The 19,673-nt window shown below is 41.4% G+C and overlaps 1 protein-coding gene across 1 annotated transcript in view; it reads right to left on the bottom strand.

The window, feature by feature from the left end:
* The window catches only part of TMTC3 (transmembrane O-mannosyltransferase targeting cadherins 3), a 144,852-nt gene that overhangs the window by 71,773 nt on the left and 53,406 nt on the right, over nucleotides 1–19,673 (bottom strand). The window contains exons 3-6 of the mRNA XM_075856804.1: nucleotides 17,743–17,961; nucleotides 8,544–8,643; nucleotides 3,569–3,684; nucleotides 990–1,162 (exon numbers count right to left, since the gene is read on the bottom strand). Of these exons, the coding sequence (XP_075712919.1) occupies nucleotides 990–1,162; nucleotides 3,569–3,684; nucleotides 8,544–8,643; nucleotides 17,743–17,961 (608 nt within the window). The remainder of the gene's footprint in view (nucleotides 1–989; nucleotides 1,163–3,568; nucleotides 3,685–8,543; nucleotides 8,644–17,742; nucleotides 17,962–19,673) is intronic.

Here is a 19,673-nt window from a genome sequence, read left to right as displayed (position 1 = left end):
AGGTATTTTAGTAGTCAAGGGGAGAAAAAAAAAAAAAGGGTGGTCATAAATGAAAAACAGATAAACATAATATATTATTTGAATATGATGTTAGGTAAAGATAAATAAAGTGTGAAACTGTTAACAGAAAGTTATATTGGAAGGTTATCAGGACTCTGTGCTCAGTTTTGGAGGACTACGGGAGACATTTCGATATTAAAGGGTGCCTATACCTTGAAAAAACATCAACTTTTGACATGTCATAGTGGCATGTTAGATGTTTTGATTAGGGGGGTCCTGGTGCAGACACTCCCCCGTTCAATAGTAAAAGGACATGAGTACTAAAGTATTTTTTTTTTTATAGTAAACTAAACACTACTGCGTTTGAAGCAGGAACAATAATTGTGCCAACCAATGAAGCAGACCTGCGTAAGAAGTGATCATTTATTACGAATAGCTAGCCAGTAAGGATTATAAATCACTGCCAATATAATGCTGTATGTATAAAGGGCGAAGATGGGGTGGAAATATATTACATGACCAGTCAGGAACCTGCCCTTGGCAAAATAGCAATTTCCTTTATCTGTGGAAAACGTGTGACTCTTTAGGGCCCATGTGCACGACCGTAGAATTCGTCCGTAATTACAGTCTGCAATTATTGACTCATTCATTTCTATTGACCACGGACATCTTTCTGTATATTTACGGGAAGGTGTCCGGGCCGTAGAAAGCCTCCGCAAAAGATAGGACATGTCCTATCTTTTGCTTTTCATGTACCGTGCTCCCATACTTTGTATGGGAGCACAGGCCGAAAATGCAGGTGGCTGTCCGCGGCCGGCAATGTCCGTAATCGCGGACCGTGATTACGGGTATGGCCACGTGCATGGGGCCTTACTCAGGGATTTATCTCTGGCAGACATCGGGGAAAAGTTGGTTCTTGTCCTTTCCCAGGCTACATTAACAGAAAATAATAGGTGTGAAACCTACAACCAACTAAATACTTCTCTCACCTGGTGAAGACTGGAAGTTGTGACTGGATGACTTGAACACGGATTACAACAAGCAACAAAGTGCTGAACATCAAAACAACAAGTTTAAGCAGTGTCTGAAGTAAGGAATATGGGATGCTGCCTTTACCCAACAGTATCTGAACAGCAGTGTCCCATAACACAGGTATTGTGTACTGAAATCCAAAAAAGAAAACAAATCTTATTAAATTAAGACTGTATATTGTATACAGTGCAAATAAAAAAAATATATTTAAAACACACACAAAATTAAAGGGGCGTTCACACAACAGGCTTTAAGTTAATCCAGTGGACATACGATAGAAACTGGAACCCCCATCAATTGCCAAAACGGCAGTGCCCCGTTTCAGACAATAACTTCTTTGTTAAATAGGTTTAACAAGCGGATAAGAGGGGACCGCTGCTGGGATCCCCAGTGATCTGCTGGAATCTGTGTGGGAACTGGCAGCAAGTGTTCATTTTACATGCAGCGCCACCCACAGGTAAATGACGCATTACGAGGTACACGTTGCTTAGTACCCACAGCAAGATACATGCAATGACCGCCAGAAAGATCTTTGTAGCCGCTCTTCACCAGAAGGCATGACTTCGCTATGTTAACCAAGAATGACTCAATTGGGTTTTTGAAATTGGGTTTTCTAAACCAGACAACTAAACCTATGGAAGATATGGAAAGAATTTTGCTTGTGCACTTGTCCATTGGGAGCAACTGGACACACTCTAGTGGAAACGCATTAAAGGTCTGTTAGGAGGAACATCCCTTTAGCCTCAGTAAAACGTTAAGTAATTTTGCTTATTGGTCATCTTGTACCAATCCTTGTTGCAGCATATATTAATGGCCCAGAGCTTTAAAGGGAACCTGTCACCAGCATTTTAGCTATAAAGCCAGCAATACCTGGTGAAAGTGGGTGAAAAATCATTGTCATCTAAGCTATAAATATGTTCTAAGTAAGCTCTGTAGCTTTAGTATTCCGTTTTTCAGTGGTCCCGCACCGTATGCAAATGAGCAGAAAAGAGTCAAATCTTCATCTGAAAAGAGTCAGATTTTCATTCCTCCAGCATCTCAGAGTGGACTCCACCCCCTTCTTTTTGATTGACAGCTCCTTAGCCAGTCAGGGCCAGACAGGTGGCAACGGTGGGCGGGGTTAAGAAGCTGCATCCCAGAGGGAAACATAATTACCATAAAAGGCGGGAAGAGTTTAAACGACGATATTTACAGACAGAGGAGGACTTCAGGAAAGAAGAGAACAGGGACGAACTCTGGACAGCTGCGGCCATTGAGGGGTCAGGCGAGTTTAACAGGTAAGATGTTGATGACAGGATCCCTTTAAAGAGGACCTATCACCAACAATAGTGTACTTGCCTTATTTATAAATAAAAAAAAATAAATAAATAAAAAAAGTTAACCCCTTAACAAAAAATATTTTAGTAAATACATTTAAAAAAAAAAAAATACTTACATGACCTGGTTTCAATATGCAAATGACTCGACTCTGCAAAAGTCTGGTCCGAATTTGCGATTAGTAAACATTAATGCAGCAGTTACCGATTGGTAACGGACTGCTGTATTAATGCAGTAGCTAGAGCTCTTTTAGACAGAACGCATTATCTTGCGGTAACCAGCTAGATCTCCCGTTCTAGGCTGCGATGGGGGATTGAGGGAAGATGCAGGGGATGCTGGGAATCACCAAACCTGGAAGTTCGTACCCAACTCTTGCAGAGTAGGGTAATTTTCATATTGACACCAGGTCATGTAAGGAACTTTAAAAAAAAAAAAAAATGGTCAATGTCATTTGAAATAGGCGATAGGTACTCTAACATGGACAGTAAGTCAAGATAACTACAGAATAAGTAACACAATGTCTAAACTTTCATGTAAAACTGCAAAAAGTTTTTCAAAAGTGAACATGGGCTTTAAGCTTTTCATATTGCATGGGGTTAGATACATAATATAGTTCATTAGAACATTAATGAACGAATGTGTGAGGAGGAGCTTAAAGTTGAATTTCCATCTCAAAGATTTATGGCATATCCAAAGGAGAAACCATAAAATGTCCAACAGATGAACACCCATCTCTAGAACTGACCCCCGTTCTACTGTCTCTCGCTGTTGCTTTGAGCGGGAGAACAGAAACAGATGAACTTGCTGAGCTACGCCGTTTCCCTAACTGCCATAGACGTGAATGGTAGTTCGGAAACCGTATAGCATGGTGAGCTACACGGTTTCGGTAACTACCTTTCACTTCTATGGCAGTTACGAAAACTGCGTAACTCAGCAAGTTCGGTTACTCCTGTACTCCCATCCACCTCGTAACCCAGTGGCCAGGGGGCCCCGTTCTAGAGATAAGTGTGAGTCCCAGAGGTGGGACCCGCATCTATTGGACATTTATGGCATATACTGAGGATATGCCATAAATGTCAGAGGAAGGAATATCCCTTTAACTCTGGTTCTGATGTCAGTAAACATCCCCCAGTGAGAACTTACGTTACTTTATCCACACAATCGTATGAGATTTCAGAGTTCTTGCTATTGGAAAATAAATAAAATCAAACCTTCTTACCCTTTGAGCAATGAAGACTTCATAGACACAACAAATACCAACAACAGTAATCCCCTGCTCTTTGCACAGAGTTGCAACCGCAACAAGGAACACAGCAGAGGCAATAGGAGTCCACACTATGAAAACAGAATGAATGATAAAGTTTCAGTAACCATGCCAGTCTAAAGAAAGAATATGCTGGGTAAACACAGGCACAACATCTTAATTACTGATACTGTCAGTGAACTTCCTTTAACCCCTTCCCCCTGCTGGCATTCTGGGCCCTAATGTCCAAGCCATTTTTTAGATCTTTCCATTGTCACATTCGAAGAGCTGTAACTTTTTTATTTTTGCGTCGGCATAGCTGTATAAGGTCTTGTTTTTTGCGGGACGACTTGCAGTTTTTATTGGTACCATTTGAGAGTAGATGCGACTGTTTGATCACTTTCTATCACATTTTTTTTAAGTCAGGATTAACAGAAAACAGCAATTTTTCCATTGTTTTTTATTTTATTTTTTACGGCGTTCACTGTGCGGGTTAAATAATGTAACAGCTTTATAGTCGGGGTCGTTACGGACGCGGCGATACCAAATATGTGTAACTTTTTTGCTTTATTGTAGTTTTTTTTAATAGTAAAGCATTTTGTAAGGGGAAAAGCTGGGTTTTTCATTTTTTTTTTTTCACTTTTTTTTTTAATTAACTTTATTAAACTTTTTTTTACTTTTTTACTAGTCCCACTAGGGGACTTCACTATCCTCCGATCGCTATTATAATACACTGCAATACTTTTGTATTGCAGTGTATTACTGCCTGTCCGTTTAAAACGGACAGGCATCTGCTAGGTCATGCCTGCGGCATGATCTAGCAGGCATTCGCTGCAGGCAGACCTGGGGGTCTTTATTAGACCCCCGGCTGCCATAGAAGACACAGACACTCGGCGATTTTATCGCCGGGTGTCGGTGGGATGAGAGGGAGCTCCCTCCCTCTCTCCAAAACCATTCAGATGCGGTGCTCGCTATTGTGCACCGCATCTGAAGGGTTAAACAGGTGAGATCGATACTAATATCGATCTCACCTGGCAGAGCAGGGACGCCCCCAGCCCTCAGCTGCTTCTGGCAGCCGAGAGCAGGGAGATTTCACGGCTCCCTGCTCTGTTTACTTTATTCTACAGCAGCGACGTAGTTTGGCGGCGCTCTAGAATAAAGCCCACTAATGACCGCCGTAAAAAGACGTATCGGCGGTCATTAAGGGGTTAAAGCAGAGGGTGACTGATTTAACAAAATGGAACAATTTGAACACGCATAAATAAAATCTCAATGTATTTTCTTTAACCCCTTAATTGCCGGCCTATTTTGGACCTTAATGACCAAGCTATTTTTTACGTTTTTCTATCGTCGCATTCCAAGAGATATAACTTTTTTTTTTTTGCGTCGACATAGCTGTATAAGGTCTTGTTTTTTGCGGGACAAGTTGTATTTTTTTAAATCGCACCATTTTCAGGCACATCTAATTTATTTATTAACTTTTATTAACCTTTTGGGGGGGGGGGGGGCAATGGAAAAAAAAACCCATACATTTCGCCACTCTTTTTTGCGTCTTAGGGTATGTGCACACGCTAGCTTGCTTTTACGTCTGAAAAGACACTGTTTTCAGGAGAAAACAGCTGCGTCGTTTCAGACGTAAAAGCTCCTCCTCGCATTATGGTGTGACGCTCGTAAATCTTGAGCTGCTCTTCATTGACTTCAATGAAGAACGGCTCAAATTATGTAGCAAAGAAGAGTCCTGCACTTCTTTGCTGAGGCAGTCAATTTACGCGTCGTCGTTTGACAGCTGTCAAACGACGACACGTAAATTACAGGTCGTCTGCACAGTATGTCGGCAAACCCATTCAAATGAATGGGCAGATGTTTGCCGACGGATTGTAGCCCAATTTTCAGACGTAAAACGAGGCATAATAAGCCTCGTTTACGCCTGGAAATAGGTTGTGTGAACCCAGCCTTAGATTTACGCTGTTTACTGCGTGGTATAAATAACAACTTTATTCAGTGGGTCATTAAAGAGGCTCTGTCACCACATATGTGATCTATCTCTTACATGATGTGATTGGCGCTGTAATGTAGATCACAGCAGTGGTTTTTATTTAGAAAATCAATTTTGACAAGAGTTATGACCTATTTTAGAATTATGCTTTCTTAATAGACAACAGGGCGTGTTTTTACTTTTTGACCAATCAGCGTCATACACTTCTCTCCATTCATGTACTCAGATATCGTTATTTGTCACTTACTCACACATTAACGTTACTGAAGTGTCTTGAGAGTGAATAGACATCACCTCCAGCCAGGACGCGATGTCTATTCACAATCCCGACACTTCGGTAATGTTTGTGTGGGACTTACAGCACAGCACATCGAGATCACGTTGTGCTGTCATTTACAGTGCGATCTCGCGAGATTACGCTTGCTGTCATGAAGTCCCACACAAACGTTACCGAAGTGTCGGGATTGTGAATAGACATCACGTCCTGGCTGGAAGTGATGTCTATTCACTCTCAAGATACTTCAGTAACGTTAATGTCCGAGTACATGAATGGAGAGAAGTCTATGACGCGGATTTGTCAGCGTCATACTCTGCTCTTTACAACGCCCACTTGGACAAAAAGTAAAAACACGCCCAGTTCTCTATTAAGAAAGTCATTAGCATAAAGCTAAAATAGGTCATAACTCCGTCAAAACTGATCGTTTTTCTAAATAAAAACCAGTGCTGTAATCTACATTACAGCGCCGATCACATTATGTAAGAGATAGGGCACTCAGAGCCTCTAAGTTTGTGGCGATACCAAATTTATATAGATTTTCTATGTTTTACTACTTTTACACAGTAAAAACCCTTTTTTTCCAAAATTATTTGGTTTTTGTGTCGCCATGTTTCAAGAGCCATCATTTTTTCAATTTTTCCGCCAATGCAGCGGTATGAGGGCTTGTTTTTTGAATGGGGCCTTAAAATAAAGCTCGCTGGCTAGATTTCTGCTATAATTTACGCCAGCTTCTGGTGTAAATGACAGTAAATTTTTCGGGCTGTGCCATCCACGTGCCATTTAACTAAGCCTCACCCACTTTTTGGAAATTGTGGAAGAGGCGGCGTAAAAATTGAAAAAAAGCAAAATTTTTTTTTTGTTTCTGGCGTAGATCGATTAATAAACATCCCCCAATGTTCGTAAAAACTGAATTATGACATATCCTACCACCTGCACTGTATTCATGAGCCCCTGTGTTTATCCTATTATAGTACTGACAAAGGATCAACATATTTTGGATTTTACTCATTCTAAATATACACTGAAACATAGGCTACACTCTGGTCATTAATTTTTCATGAATGTTAAAAATAAAAGAAAAAAAATGGACAGAATTTTTTTTTATCCCAGCCCCCTGGGATAAAACATCAGTGCCCATACAGATAGTGCCACAGTGCCCACATATAAAGTGCCACACACAGCGCCCATGTAGATAGCACCAGTGTCACCTATAGATAGTGCCCTAGTAGATAGTGCCACACTACCCCAGAAGATAGAGCCACAATCCCCCTCCTCCTTGTAGATCGTGCCATTAGGGCTCTCCCTAGGAGCTGAATCCCTGGCCAGAGAGTCTGCCACGCTCTTGCTGGGGATTTGGCTCCAAGAGAAGTCCCTGACGTCACTGTCCATATATGTCTGCAGCTTGTGAGTACGGAGTACTCCTAGCTCACAGTGTGATACAAGCACTGCGACTAATAGAGTTTAAATTTTGCAAGAAGTACACTACAGGCACATAGAATAAACACAGCGCATAAACTACCATGTGTCACTACTTCATGCTGCATAGGGCATGATAAACGCGGTGACAAATTCCCTTTAAGGATGTATCGCATACGTCATACACATATTGAACTTTAATTTATAGGATGTGTGGCCCATCTAATTTTCGATGAAACATTGCATGACGTTGCCTGTGTGTAGAAAGTGCTAAGTGGCATATAGACAATGTGTATGGGAGTTTAGCATCATTTTTTTATTGTGTAATTGAGGTTTCATTTGAACATGTCAAAAGTATAAAAAAAGTATCTGGCTACCAGATGTTCAAAATGTCCAAAAACCTCTGGCAGCGAAAAGATTAAAAACCGAGCTCATGACTGCAGTTGTGAGCATCTCATTTCTGTAAGGCCTAATATAGTGCCATATTTGGGGGGTAAAACCATACAGACTACAAGTTGGTGAATGCGGCACAAGCTACATTTTTTTTTTTATATAGTTTTTCAAAATAGATCCTAATGCTGTAATACAGTTTAACATTTTATTGGATGGAAATGCTCTTCAAAATTATTTTGACATGCCAACAAACACATCCGTTCAGCAAGCTCTGTACATTCTGTATATGCCCTTTCTGTACTTTATAACGTCTCTTGGAGTCATCCCTGCATTACACTGGAGACCGAACATGTTAAGAATGAATCAACAGCTGGGCTACAAAGTCCGGTAAAAAAAGAACTAAAGCAAAATGTTTGATAAAGAAAGAGAAGACTGCCAAAACACAAAAGCCAAGTGTGCAGCGACAGGAAAACACATTCACACTCACTGTAAGACGGAGTCCACACGCGGGAGACACTCGTGCGAATATTGGTGAAGATAACCCTATGCATTGCAAAAAGTGAAATGTGCTGCGAAAATCCACATCAGAAAGGACATGCTGTATATATCGGAAAGTCCACAGCATGTCCTCAATTCTGCTCATTTATACCACTGCATTTGGTTGTGGCTTTTAAAACCCCATTCACATGTATTGTACAGCAAATTGCTGCGGACTTTCAGTGTGGAATCCAGACAGAAAATCTGCAGCAATTCAGCAGCATGTGAATTCACTCTAACATTTTGTGTTGTGCTTGTGGCTTCACTAGCGCCAGTTATTTGGAATAAACATCACATCGAAGACACAATACTATATATTTATATATTTTTACCTATGGAATTGTCTGGGCCCTTAGATTTGGTATAGGATAGAAACGCAGCCAGCAGGAAAATAGAGGAGAGAAGTTCAGCTCTGCCCACAACTCCTGTAACCTGTAGAGATATGAAGGGACAATCTCAGCAAATTAGGCTAAATTCCATTTGTTTTGTAAAAGATCACAATAATAGCTCTATACAATGATAAAAACTATGGCAGCCAGGTTAAGAGGTATATTAGAAGGACTACATTTTGTTAAAGGGGTTAGCTCATGAATAATTTTCATACCCAAAGTCCGGAAACAGTGGTTATAAGCTGTTTTTGCTTTCCTGTGTCCCTTTTGGTGCTGCTGCTTTTCTGTGGTGCTGGGGACGGGCTCTGGTCAGAATCAGTCACCCCTTCCTCCCCCCCTGGCAGCTGACAATATATAGTCTTCTTACTTTCTAATCCAGTTTTAAAATCCTAAAAAGCCTCCGCCTCCCATTAAAATCAATAGAAGGCATTTTCGGCCATTTTTTGGCGCGGTTTCCGTGTCAAAAAAACTCTGTGTGAACTGGCCTTTAAGACATTAAAAAATAGCTTTAATGTTAATCTTTGAACACCATTTTACACATAATCTACTTAAAAAAATTGGAGTACACTGCATTGCACATTTCGCACGGATCCTGAATTGTCCAGAACAACATTTATAATAGAGTAAGCTTCAGAACTGAAATCTTCCAGGATTCATTACTGACAACGTCTGCACAGAAGCGGCTCTGGTGATTTGCATCCTAAAAGTTCAGCTAAGCTATTAAGTGATCTGTCTGGCAACAGGTTTGTTGACTATTTCCAATGACAACCAGGAGAACTGTAGTTGCAGTGCAAGAGACAATAATAAAGGTGGAAATGTATGATCAGTACAAGACAAACAACCTGTTATTGTAAAACCTCTCCTTAAAAACACCAATTATCTAGATCAGATTTTCTGTGACACATTTTCAGTTCCCTTATATACTATGTATAATGGCCATCTTCTTTGAGAGGACCACCTTTCTAGAAGACCATTTTTCAATGCAATTTTGTGTGGTTGTCTCAAAGCGATTTTACTGCACAAAGTTACTCAGCTTTTCATGTAGATTTATTACAATGTTAAAAACAGTCTTTTATTTAATCCACTAAGACATTGGTTGCCATAATCCTTTGATACAGTGCAATTTAGGAGTGACCGTGATTGGGCCCATAGGGGACTGCCATGGGCCCCAAAGCGAGCAACACCTGGCTAGAGGAAGCCAAGGAGATAAGTCTGATGTCACTGCATCACGCCGGCTGCGCTGGGCAGCAGGCAGAAGATGCAGCAGCCCGTCGTGGGAACGAGGCGAGGGGAGTTTCGATTCGGTTTTATTTTCATTGGCCCAAAGGGAACACTATTAATGGAGGAGGGCCTATGTACTATATGAAGGGCACTTATATACTATATGGAACACAGACATTCTGCAGCGTTTTACAGTGGCAGCAAAGTGGATGAGATTTTAAGGTCCCCCGCGCACAGGCCAGATTTGCTACGGAAAACTCTGCCACTACGGACACTAGATGAGGGAGAAGGAAAAAATAAAATGTATTCTTATCATTTATATTCTTGTAATTTATCAATTGAGATAGAGATCTAAAACATTAATAAATGCTCATTACGTGTAATTTTTCCTTTTGCTATTCTAAACAAGGACAGCAAATTTGGGGTTTATTTTTTCTGTAGCTACCATTTTATAAGTGGACCCCTTTATCTGTGATATTGTATACTAGAGTCTGTGCATTACTGCAGCCTATGCATACTGTACTTTGATTTTTTACTAACGTAGGAGAGGCAACAGCTCTATTTAATGTTAACAATTATTACTTAATCCACTTGAGTCTCACTCAGTACATGGGTCCTGGGCTTCTGCTTGTAGGAATTATCCATTTATAACTGTATGCCCTAGGGCTGGGCAATTAACCGAAAAATAACCGAAACTGAAAGTCAGCGCAGATAACAGACGTCCTCTTCGCATTTAATTTTTTCCGGTTCGGTTATTACATGCAGCCCAGCCTCTGCCGTCAGTAACTGTATGCTATCCAATGAGAATCGCTGATATGTTGTTAACATATCAGCTATACGGATTGGGTAGCATACAGTTACTGACGTTTGGGATAGCCAATGGCAGAGCAGGCTCAATGTGACGGCATTGACGCTACTCCTCCAGAACGCCAAAAGGTATGGCTGCCTGGAGTGCAGGGATTATCAGTTACAGCACATTCAGGCTGGCTGCTGAAGCACAAGCAGACACACCAAATCAGCCGGTGAGCCCTGCCCGAGCCAAGAGTGGTACCCCCGAACCGAGCAGCGCACGGCACAGTGCCGTCGCTGCACTATTTACAGCTAGACCACTTTGTTTTGGTCAGCCGTCGCCGCTCGTCCCCCCAGACAGTCCCCATAGTTTCTGCTTTGTTCTGTCAGCCTCCTTCCTGCTGCCATCGCTGCTCATCAGCGCCCCCCCCCCTGCTCGGATGGTCCCCGTGCTTTCTGCTTTGTTTACAAAACAAAGCAAAAAGCTTGGGGACCGTCCATCGCATCAGAGAGGCAGCTGATATTGCGCATCGAGCAGCCTGACCACCTCTGACGACATACGGTATGTGAAACAGGCCTGTGAATCCTCATAAATTGCTACTCTTAAATGTTTGTGTACTTTTCTTGATGCTGAAAAGAAGCTGGGCAGAAGGACCTCGAAGATTAAGAACACACTAGTCAGGAAGAACCGGACTTTGAGACGCCTCAGCCAAGTGTTAGTGGAATGGTATACTACTGTATATAGTATATACCCACAGAGCCTGCCTGGCTCTAAACCTTCTGTATACTAGTACTATACAGCAAACTCGGGGAGTATATTATATACTGGTAGTACGCAGGAGGCTCAGTGGAAAAATATTAATTAAATTGGGTAGCATGCAAATAGGGGGCATGGCATGCAAAAAGGGGTGTTGCCTAAAAAACAGTTCAATAATTGTAATCAAGGTTACATGTTCAATTAATCGTGATTTTGATTTAGGTCATAATTGCCCAGCCCCAGTATGCCCTATCCAACAGAATAGATATCCATGCTTTCTCCTGCACGGTTATCTGGCAGCGTTATCTGATGGCACTAAGTCTGAGCATGCGCCATCTTTAAGAACATCATAAATTTAACAGACTCCGGATGCATGCGCATTCCGCAGTAACCATACTTGGACTGTATGTTTTGGTGCTACTGAGCATGCTCCGTACGAAGAAGCAATTGGCTCTTGTAGAAGCTTCGTGCATTGGCTACGTCCGCTGCCCATCAAATGTGTCTTAATGACCGACGATACACCAAGGCACCTGATTGGCTCCTATGCACTGGTCCTCCTCTAGTGATGTTCTACAGGGTTTTAAAAGCCTCAATTTACAAATTTACCAAACAGTCGTTCATCAGCTGATTGTATAGTTTACGCTGCAAGAAATATTAAATCGACAACAGCACATCTCCCTGTGTAAACAATGACAATGTGTGGTGGACGAGTCATCGGAGTAACGACCGCTCGTCCCCATCCATAGCTCCTTGTGAAAGGAACAAAATAGCATATCAATGAGCTGCCTCGTTAATGGGTGCTCGTTTACCCACCAATGTCGGGCTGTCTAAGGGGACCCTAACTGTACTGTATCCTTTTACATTGTATGGTCTGCAGAGCGCCTATGTACAACTGGTATCCACCACTATATGGTGGTAATATGTGGTCATAGTGTGGAGGTATTGATTTGCCCCTTGTATACTGGTACATTAGGAATATTGACCTTTTGTTCAGTAACATTATGGGGATGTTTGTTCCTTACATAGTGGCATTATGTAGTAATTTTATGACTGTATTTGACATAAAACTTGTGTAACAGGTCCTATTGCATTTATCAATCAGATTTATAAAAGAGTTGCAACATTTCTTTTTAAGCTTATAAATCTATAAAGCTTATAGTTCACAAGGTGTGTTAGAGGGGTCTGGATAAAACCGATACATTTATCATAATTTCAGCATACGTCCGGGCATACCACTTGATAAAGATTTGCTAATGAAAATTTACATCGGTCATATTCAGAAGGTCTTCAGGTGCCCTCTTGTGGTGAACTTATGACTAAACCAGCACTTAAATACATGCAAATGGCATTAAAAACAAAAACTTCTTAGAATGGGGTAAAAATCAATAGTGCATCTAATGCGGATATTAGCGTATTGATTCCCCACCCCCTAATCTCTGCAGACAACGTTACTTAAGTTCGAGATTGAACAGTGGCACATGGTGTAAAGACCTGCCAGTTTCTGCACATTAACAACGATACCTTTTTACATTTATAATCATGAACACAACAAATTAGTATTACCGATCCTTTAACTAGAACCGTGTTAAATTTTAGTACAGAGTGTTCATCTCGTCCGAAATGTGGAAAACTAAACAATTTTGCCAAACCTTAAGATATTTGTCATATTTATAGGAAATTGTCCATCTTGGTTTTTTTATACACTATATGAACAAAAGTATTGGGACACCTACGCATTACAACTACAAAACCTTTTAGGACATCCCATTCTAAATCCATCGGCATTAATATGGAGTTGGTCCCTCCTTTGCAGATAAAACAGCTTCCACTTTTCTGGGAAGACTTTCTACACGATTTTGGAGTGTGTCTGTGGGAATTTTTGCCCATTCATCCAGAAGAGCATTTGTGAGGCCAGACAATGATGTTGGATGAGGAGGCCTGGCTCGCAATCTGCATTCTAGATTATCCCAAAGGTGTTCGATGGGGTTGAGGTCTGGGCTCTGTGCAGGCCTGTCAAAGTTCTTCCACACCCAACCAGCCATGCCTTTATGGACCTTGCTTTGTGCACTGGGGCACAGTCATACTGGAACAGAATAGGTCCTTCTCCAAATTGTTCCCACAAAGTTGGAAGCATGAAATTGCCCAAAATGTCTTGGTATGCTGAAGCATTAAGATTTCTCTTCACTTGGCGGCCTAGGCCAACCCCTGAAAAAAATCCCATCGCATTATCCCTCTTCCACCAAACTTTACACAATGCAATTAGGCAGGTAACGTTTTCTTGGCAGTCGCCAACCCAGACTCGTCCATCAGACTGCCAGATAGAGAAGGGCGATTCATCACTCCACAGAACACATTTCCACTGCTCCAGAGTCCAGTGACGACGTGCTTTACACCACTCCATCTGACACTTGGCATTATGCTTGGTGAATGTAGGACTTGCATGCAGCTGCTCAACCATGGAAACCAAGGACATGAAGATCCCGGCAAACCGTTTTTGTGCAAATGTTAATGCCAGAGGAGGTTTGGATCTGTGCAGATATTGAGTCAGCAGAGCGCTGGGGACTTGTATGCACTATGCACCTCAGGTGACTTTGCCCTGTAACTTTTCACGCTCTGCCACTTCGTGGCGGAGTTGCTGTGGTTCTTAAACGCTTCCATTTTGTAATAATTCCACTCACAGTTGATCGTGGAATATCTAGGACGGAATAAATCTCACAAACTGACTTTTTGCTATGGTGACATCTTACTACAGTACCACGCTGGAATTCATTGCAAGGCTAGGTGCTGGATTTTATACACTTGTGGTAATAGAACTCCTGAATGTAATGATTAGGAGGTGTGTCCCAATACTTTTGTCCATATAGTGTATGTGTCTATGGTATTTATCTCTTCCAGCCATTCAGAAACTGTAGGGGTGTCCGTCTTTTTTCAATGTCTTCGCTTTATTTCTTACAATGAGTAATGATCGATGACAGGTTAACATTGATGACTAGTTGAGTAGAGCAAGCTCAGGTGTAATATGGAAAGTTCATCCGGGAAATCCACATATAAAGGCCCTGTTCACACAGTTTTTTTTTTTGCAGGCGGAAAAATTTGCTTCAAAATTCGTTCAATTTTGAGGCACATTTTGACCTGCCTGCACTCCGTTTGCCACGTTTTTGTTTCCGGCCATTGTACGCCGCAGGCAAAAGCCTGCCTCCCATTGATGGAAACACATGAAGAAAGGAAATCACGCTTTTTTGGCGCGGTATCCGCGCCAAAGAACTCAGTTCAAACAGGGCCTAATACAGTAAGTTGTATCTGGTTTAAGAATGGCTGTACATACACCCCCACATATACATATGAATGTGTGTATATTTATATGTGTGCGTGCATACATTATATATATATATATAATTAAAGGCACGGGGGGGGGGGGGTCGAGTGGGGGAAAGCTCATTTGAAAGCTCTTTTCAATACAAAAACGATGCTGCAAACTATTTTGAGATAGGATTTTTTTTCGGGGAGATATTTAACTTTAAAGTTATCATCTTCATTATCGGCTACCGCCGGTGTTCGCATTACCCAAAATGTACCGTGCGGGTGAAATCCTAAATGTGTGTGGGCGTGTGTGTGTGAGCTTGGGAATGTCACATCAAGGTGACTTTAAATTAGGTATTATTACAATCGGCCTCGGCGACACAACATGGACCTTGTCTACGATTGTAACATGATTTCATGTGTACACATTTCGGTTGTCGCTTGTTGTGCTCCACTAGAGACAGATGTATGAGGATTATCATATACAGTGAGCAGAACATCTAAAGCTTTTTCAACATTACTCGCATGTTTGGGTCTTCCGGATCTTGGTGCGTCTTTAATTGAACCGGTTATTTTGAAGCGATGATCAGTTGTTTTAACAGTTGACAATGAAATTGGATCACCAATAGTATAAGTGCCATTGAATAAAGCCGCTACTTCTCGATAGGATCTTATTTTTTCTTCGCCATACCCTCTCATCATCAATAAAGTGATCCTTTCCGTTTTGGTCAAATGCATTTTGTGATACGACAATAGAAATGTACAAAAATGAAACTTACTCACCGAATTAGTGCTCTGGAATTCACAAGCGACTACCGAAATGTGTACACATGAAATCATGTTACAATCGTAGACAAGGTCCATTTTGTATCGCCGAGGCCGATTGTAATAATACGTAAATTAAAGTCACCTTGATGTGACATTCCCAAGCTCACCCACACACATTTAGAAATTTTTTACCCGCGCGGTACGTTTTGGGTAATGCCAACACCGGCAGTAGCCGACAATGAAGATGATAACTTTAAAGTTAAATATCTCAGTGAAAAAAATAAAATAATCTATTGCGGCATTATTTTCGTATTGAAAAGAGCTTTCAAATGAGCCCACACTTGACCCCCGTGCCATTTAAGATTTTGCTGCCCCCGCCCACCCTATAGCCCCCAAGGGGGTGTGGGTGTTTTTTTTTTTACATTAACTGGTAGATTTTATAACCTCATTAAATCCCACGAAATTGCAACCCCCTACCTCGAGCCGTTCAAAGGTTATGAGGGTGTTCAGTAGAAAAAAACAGAAACCACTGGCACTGGATCCGTCACCATTGAAATCTGGTTTCCGTTTGTGTCAGTCAAGGCTCCGTTCCGATGGAAGGCTCCGACGGAACGGAGCCCTGACGCAGATGTGAACAAAGCCTAACAGTAAGGAAGATATTCATTCTCTAGATGTGCGTAGAACTTTCCTCTATTACCTACAAGTCACAAAAGACTTAAAGAGGCTCTGTCACCAGATTTTGCAGCCCCTATCTGCTATTGCAGCAGATCGGCGCTGCAATGTAGATTACAGTAACGTTTTTATTTTTTAAAAACGAGCATTTTTGGCCAAGTTATGACCATTTTTGTATTTATGCAAATGAGGCTTGCAAAAGTCCAAGTGGGCGTGTTTAAAGTAAAAGTCCAAGTGGGCGTGTATTATGTGCGTACATCGGGGCGTTTTTACTACTTTTACTAGCTGGGCGTTCTGACGAGAAGTAACATCCTCTTCTCTTAAGAACGCCCAGCTTCTGGCAGTGCAGATCTGTGACGTCACTCACAGGTCCTGCATCGTGTCGGCACCAGAGGCTACAGTTGATTCTGCAGCAGCATCAGCGTTTTACAGGTAAGTAGCTACATCGACTTACCTGCAAACGCTGATGCTGCTGCAGAATCAACTGTAGCCTCTGGAGCCGATGTGTCCTCGCTCGTCCGACACGATGCAGGACCTGGGGCAGGAAGTGAGTGACGTCACAGCGTGATCTCTCGAGAACACGCTGTCTGCACTGCCAGAAGCTGGGCGTTCTGAAGAGAAGTGGATGATACTTCTATACACAACGCCCAGCTAGTAAAAGAAGTAAAAACGCCCCGATGTACGCACATAATACACGCCCACTTGGACTTTTAAACACACCCACTTGGACTTTTGCAAGCCTCATTTACATAAATACAAAAATGGTCATAACTTGGCCAAAAATGCTCGTTTTTTAAAAATAAAAACGTTACTCTTATCTACATTGCAGCGCCGATCTGCTGCAATAGCAGATAGGGGTTGCAAAATCTGGTGACAGAGCCTCTTTGAGGCCTTTTAATTTAAAACTTTCCTTAAAGGGCACGGCTGCCAATTGGATTAAAAAAAGCTATTCATGAAACACAGTATCCAGAATTTAACCCCCTCCAGTAAAAATTAAAGCCCACTCTACTCATGCGGTGTCAGTTTCCTGGGCGGAAAAAGCGGAAGCCTCTAGATCAGCTCTGAGGGGCCGCAACTTGGTCCTCTGTACATACATTTATCAAGCATTACAGACTTAATTTACAGTCAGGCAGTGATTTTTTTCAATGGAAGAAAAGTTCTTCACACCATAGTCCCTACCAAATGAAAATATGATTAGTTAATAAGTCTCCTGTGGTGCTGTCATGGAGGGGAAGTTGAGAAACCCGAATTAGACTTACCGGTAATTCGGCTTCTATGAAACCCTCCATGACAGCATCCTTATTTCCCACCCTGTGTTCTTTGTGGGTAACATGTTTATGAATTAATAGATATGTTCCCGCTTTACTTTCCTAATTGGTTATTTGAAATACACTGAGGATTGGGATTTAACCTCTTGTTGTTTCCTGTCCCTATAAGAAGAATTACCGGTAAATCTAATTCTATTCTCCCCCTTCTTTTCAGTATTCACAGGAAAAGCCTCAACAGATCTGCACAACTTGGTGTGGAATTGCCGCCTCTTGTAGTTTTTCTGCAGAAAACCTGTCCCATGTGAATTTACCCTACTTGCCCAACAATGTATTATTCGAAGTTAAAGCATTTATTTCTTATACTTACTGCCTCAGTATGTATTGGATGTACAGCAAACAGCAAGGCGGCAATGAGGCTGGTTTGGTTGTCCAGGAAAACTTTACAAACTTTAAGAAAAATCACACACACCACAGCATGGAGGAGAAGGTTTAGAAGATGGTATGAAACGGCATTTAGTTCACTGAACAGATAGTTAAAGCGAAACGTCAGGACTGTAAGAGGACGGTAGGATTTATGACTCCTCTCCTAAAAAAAGAACCAGGAAAACGTGATTAATGGGATTAAGCCAATATAGATTTATTAGAACCAGTACATACTACAGATAGCAGATATCATAATGCACAATTGAATTAAAAAGGACTCCTTCACCTCTGAAATTCCCTCCTAAACGACAATAATCATGTAACAGCCTAAAAGAGAGTAGCAAGATGAAACTTACAAGTTCGGACTCTAAGTAGAAATATAGAAATTACAAATTCAAAATAAGTGTCTTAAGCAATTTCAGATTGTGGATTATTGTTGTATAGGGTTTTTTTTTAATGAGGCGACAATCCCTTAACCCCTTAATGACCAGCCTATTTTAAACCTTAATGACCAAGCCATTTTTTAAGTTTTTCCATCGTCGCATTCCAAGAGCTATAACCTTTTTATTTTTGCGCCGACATAGCCGTGTAAGGTCTTGTTTTTTGCGGGACAAGTTGTATTTTTTAATAGCACCATTTTTTGGGGACATATTATTTATTGATTAACTTTTATTAACTTTTTTGGGGGGGGGGGGGGGGGATAGAAAAAAACCTGACATTTCACCACTCTTTTTTGCGTCTTAAATCTACACCATTTACCGTGTGATATAAATAACACAATAACTTTATTCAGCGGGTTGTTACGATTGCAACGATACCAAATTTGTATAGTTTTTGTATGTTTTACTACTTTTACACAGTAAAAACGCTTTTTTTTCAAAATTATTTGTTTTTGTGTCTCCATATTTGAAGAGCCGTAACGTTTTTATTGTTCTGCCGATGCGGTTGTATGAGGGCTTTTTTTTTGCGGGAAGACTTGTAGTTTTTATTGGTACCATTTTGGAGTAGATGCGACTTTTTGATCACTTTTTATCACATTTTTTTTGTCAGGATTCACAGAAAACAGCAATTTTTCCATAGTTTTTTATTACATTTTTTACGGCGTTCACCGTGCGGGTTAAATAATGTAATAGATTTACAGTCGGGGTCGTTACGGACGCGGCGATACCAAATATGTGTAACTTTCTAACTTTGTTTTGGTTTTTTAACAGTAAAGCATTTTGTAAGGGGAAAAGCTGGGTTTTTCATTTTTTTTCACACTTTTTTTTAAAATTAACTTTATAAAACTTTTTTTTTACTAGTCCCACTAGGGGACTTTAATATGCGATTCTCCGATCGCTATTATAATACACTGCAATACTTTTGTATTGCAGTGTATTACTGCCTGTCCGTTTAAAATGGACAGGCATCTGCTAGGTCATGCCTCCGGCATGATCTAGCAGGCATTCGCTCCAGGCAGACCTGGGGGCCTTTATTAGGCCCCCGGCTGCCATTAGAGACACAGACACTCGGCGATCGTATCGCCGGGTGTCGGTGGGAGAGAGAGGGAGCTCCCTCCCTCTCTCCAAAACCACTCAGATGCGGTGCACGCTATTGTGCACCGCATCGGAGGGGTTAAACGGGTGAGATCGATACGAATATCGATCTCACCCGGCAGAGCAGGGACGCCCCCAGCCCTCAGCTACCTCTGGCAGCTGAGAGCAGGGAGATTTGATGCTCCCTGCTCTGTTTACTTTATCCTGATGCAGTGCCGTAAAAAGGCATATGCATCAGAATAAAGCCCGTTAGTGGCCGCCGTTAAAAGGCGTATTGGCGGTCACTAACGGGTTAAAGGACTATACCAAAAGTAAATGATGCATTTCGTTTTGGTAGTAG

The sequence above is a fragment of the Rhinoderma darwinii genome, chromosome 3 (genome assembly GCF_050947455.1).
Source record: "Rhinoderma darwinii isolate aRhiDar2 chromosome 3, aRhiDar2.hap1, whole genome shotgun sequence".
NCBI lineage: Eukaryota > Metazoa > Chordata > Amphibia > Anura > Rhinodermatidae > Rhinoderma > Rhinoderma darwinii.
The sequence above is the reverse complement of the archived record's forward strand: the minus strand, read 5'-3'. Positions and strand labels throughout refer to the sequence as shown.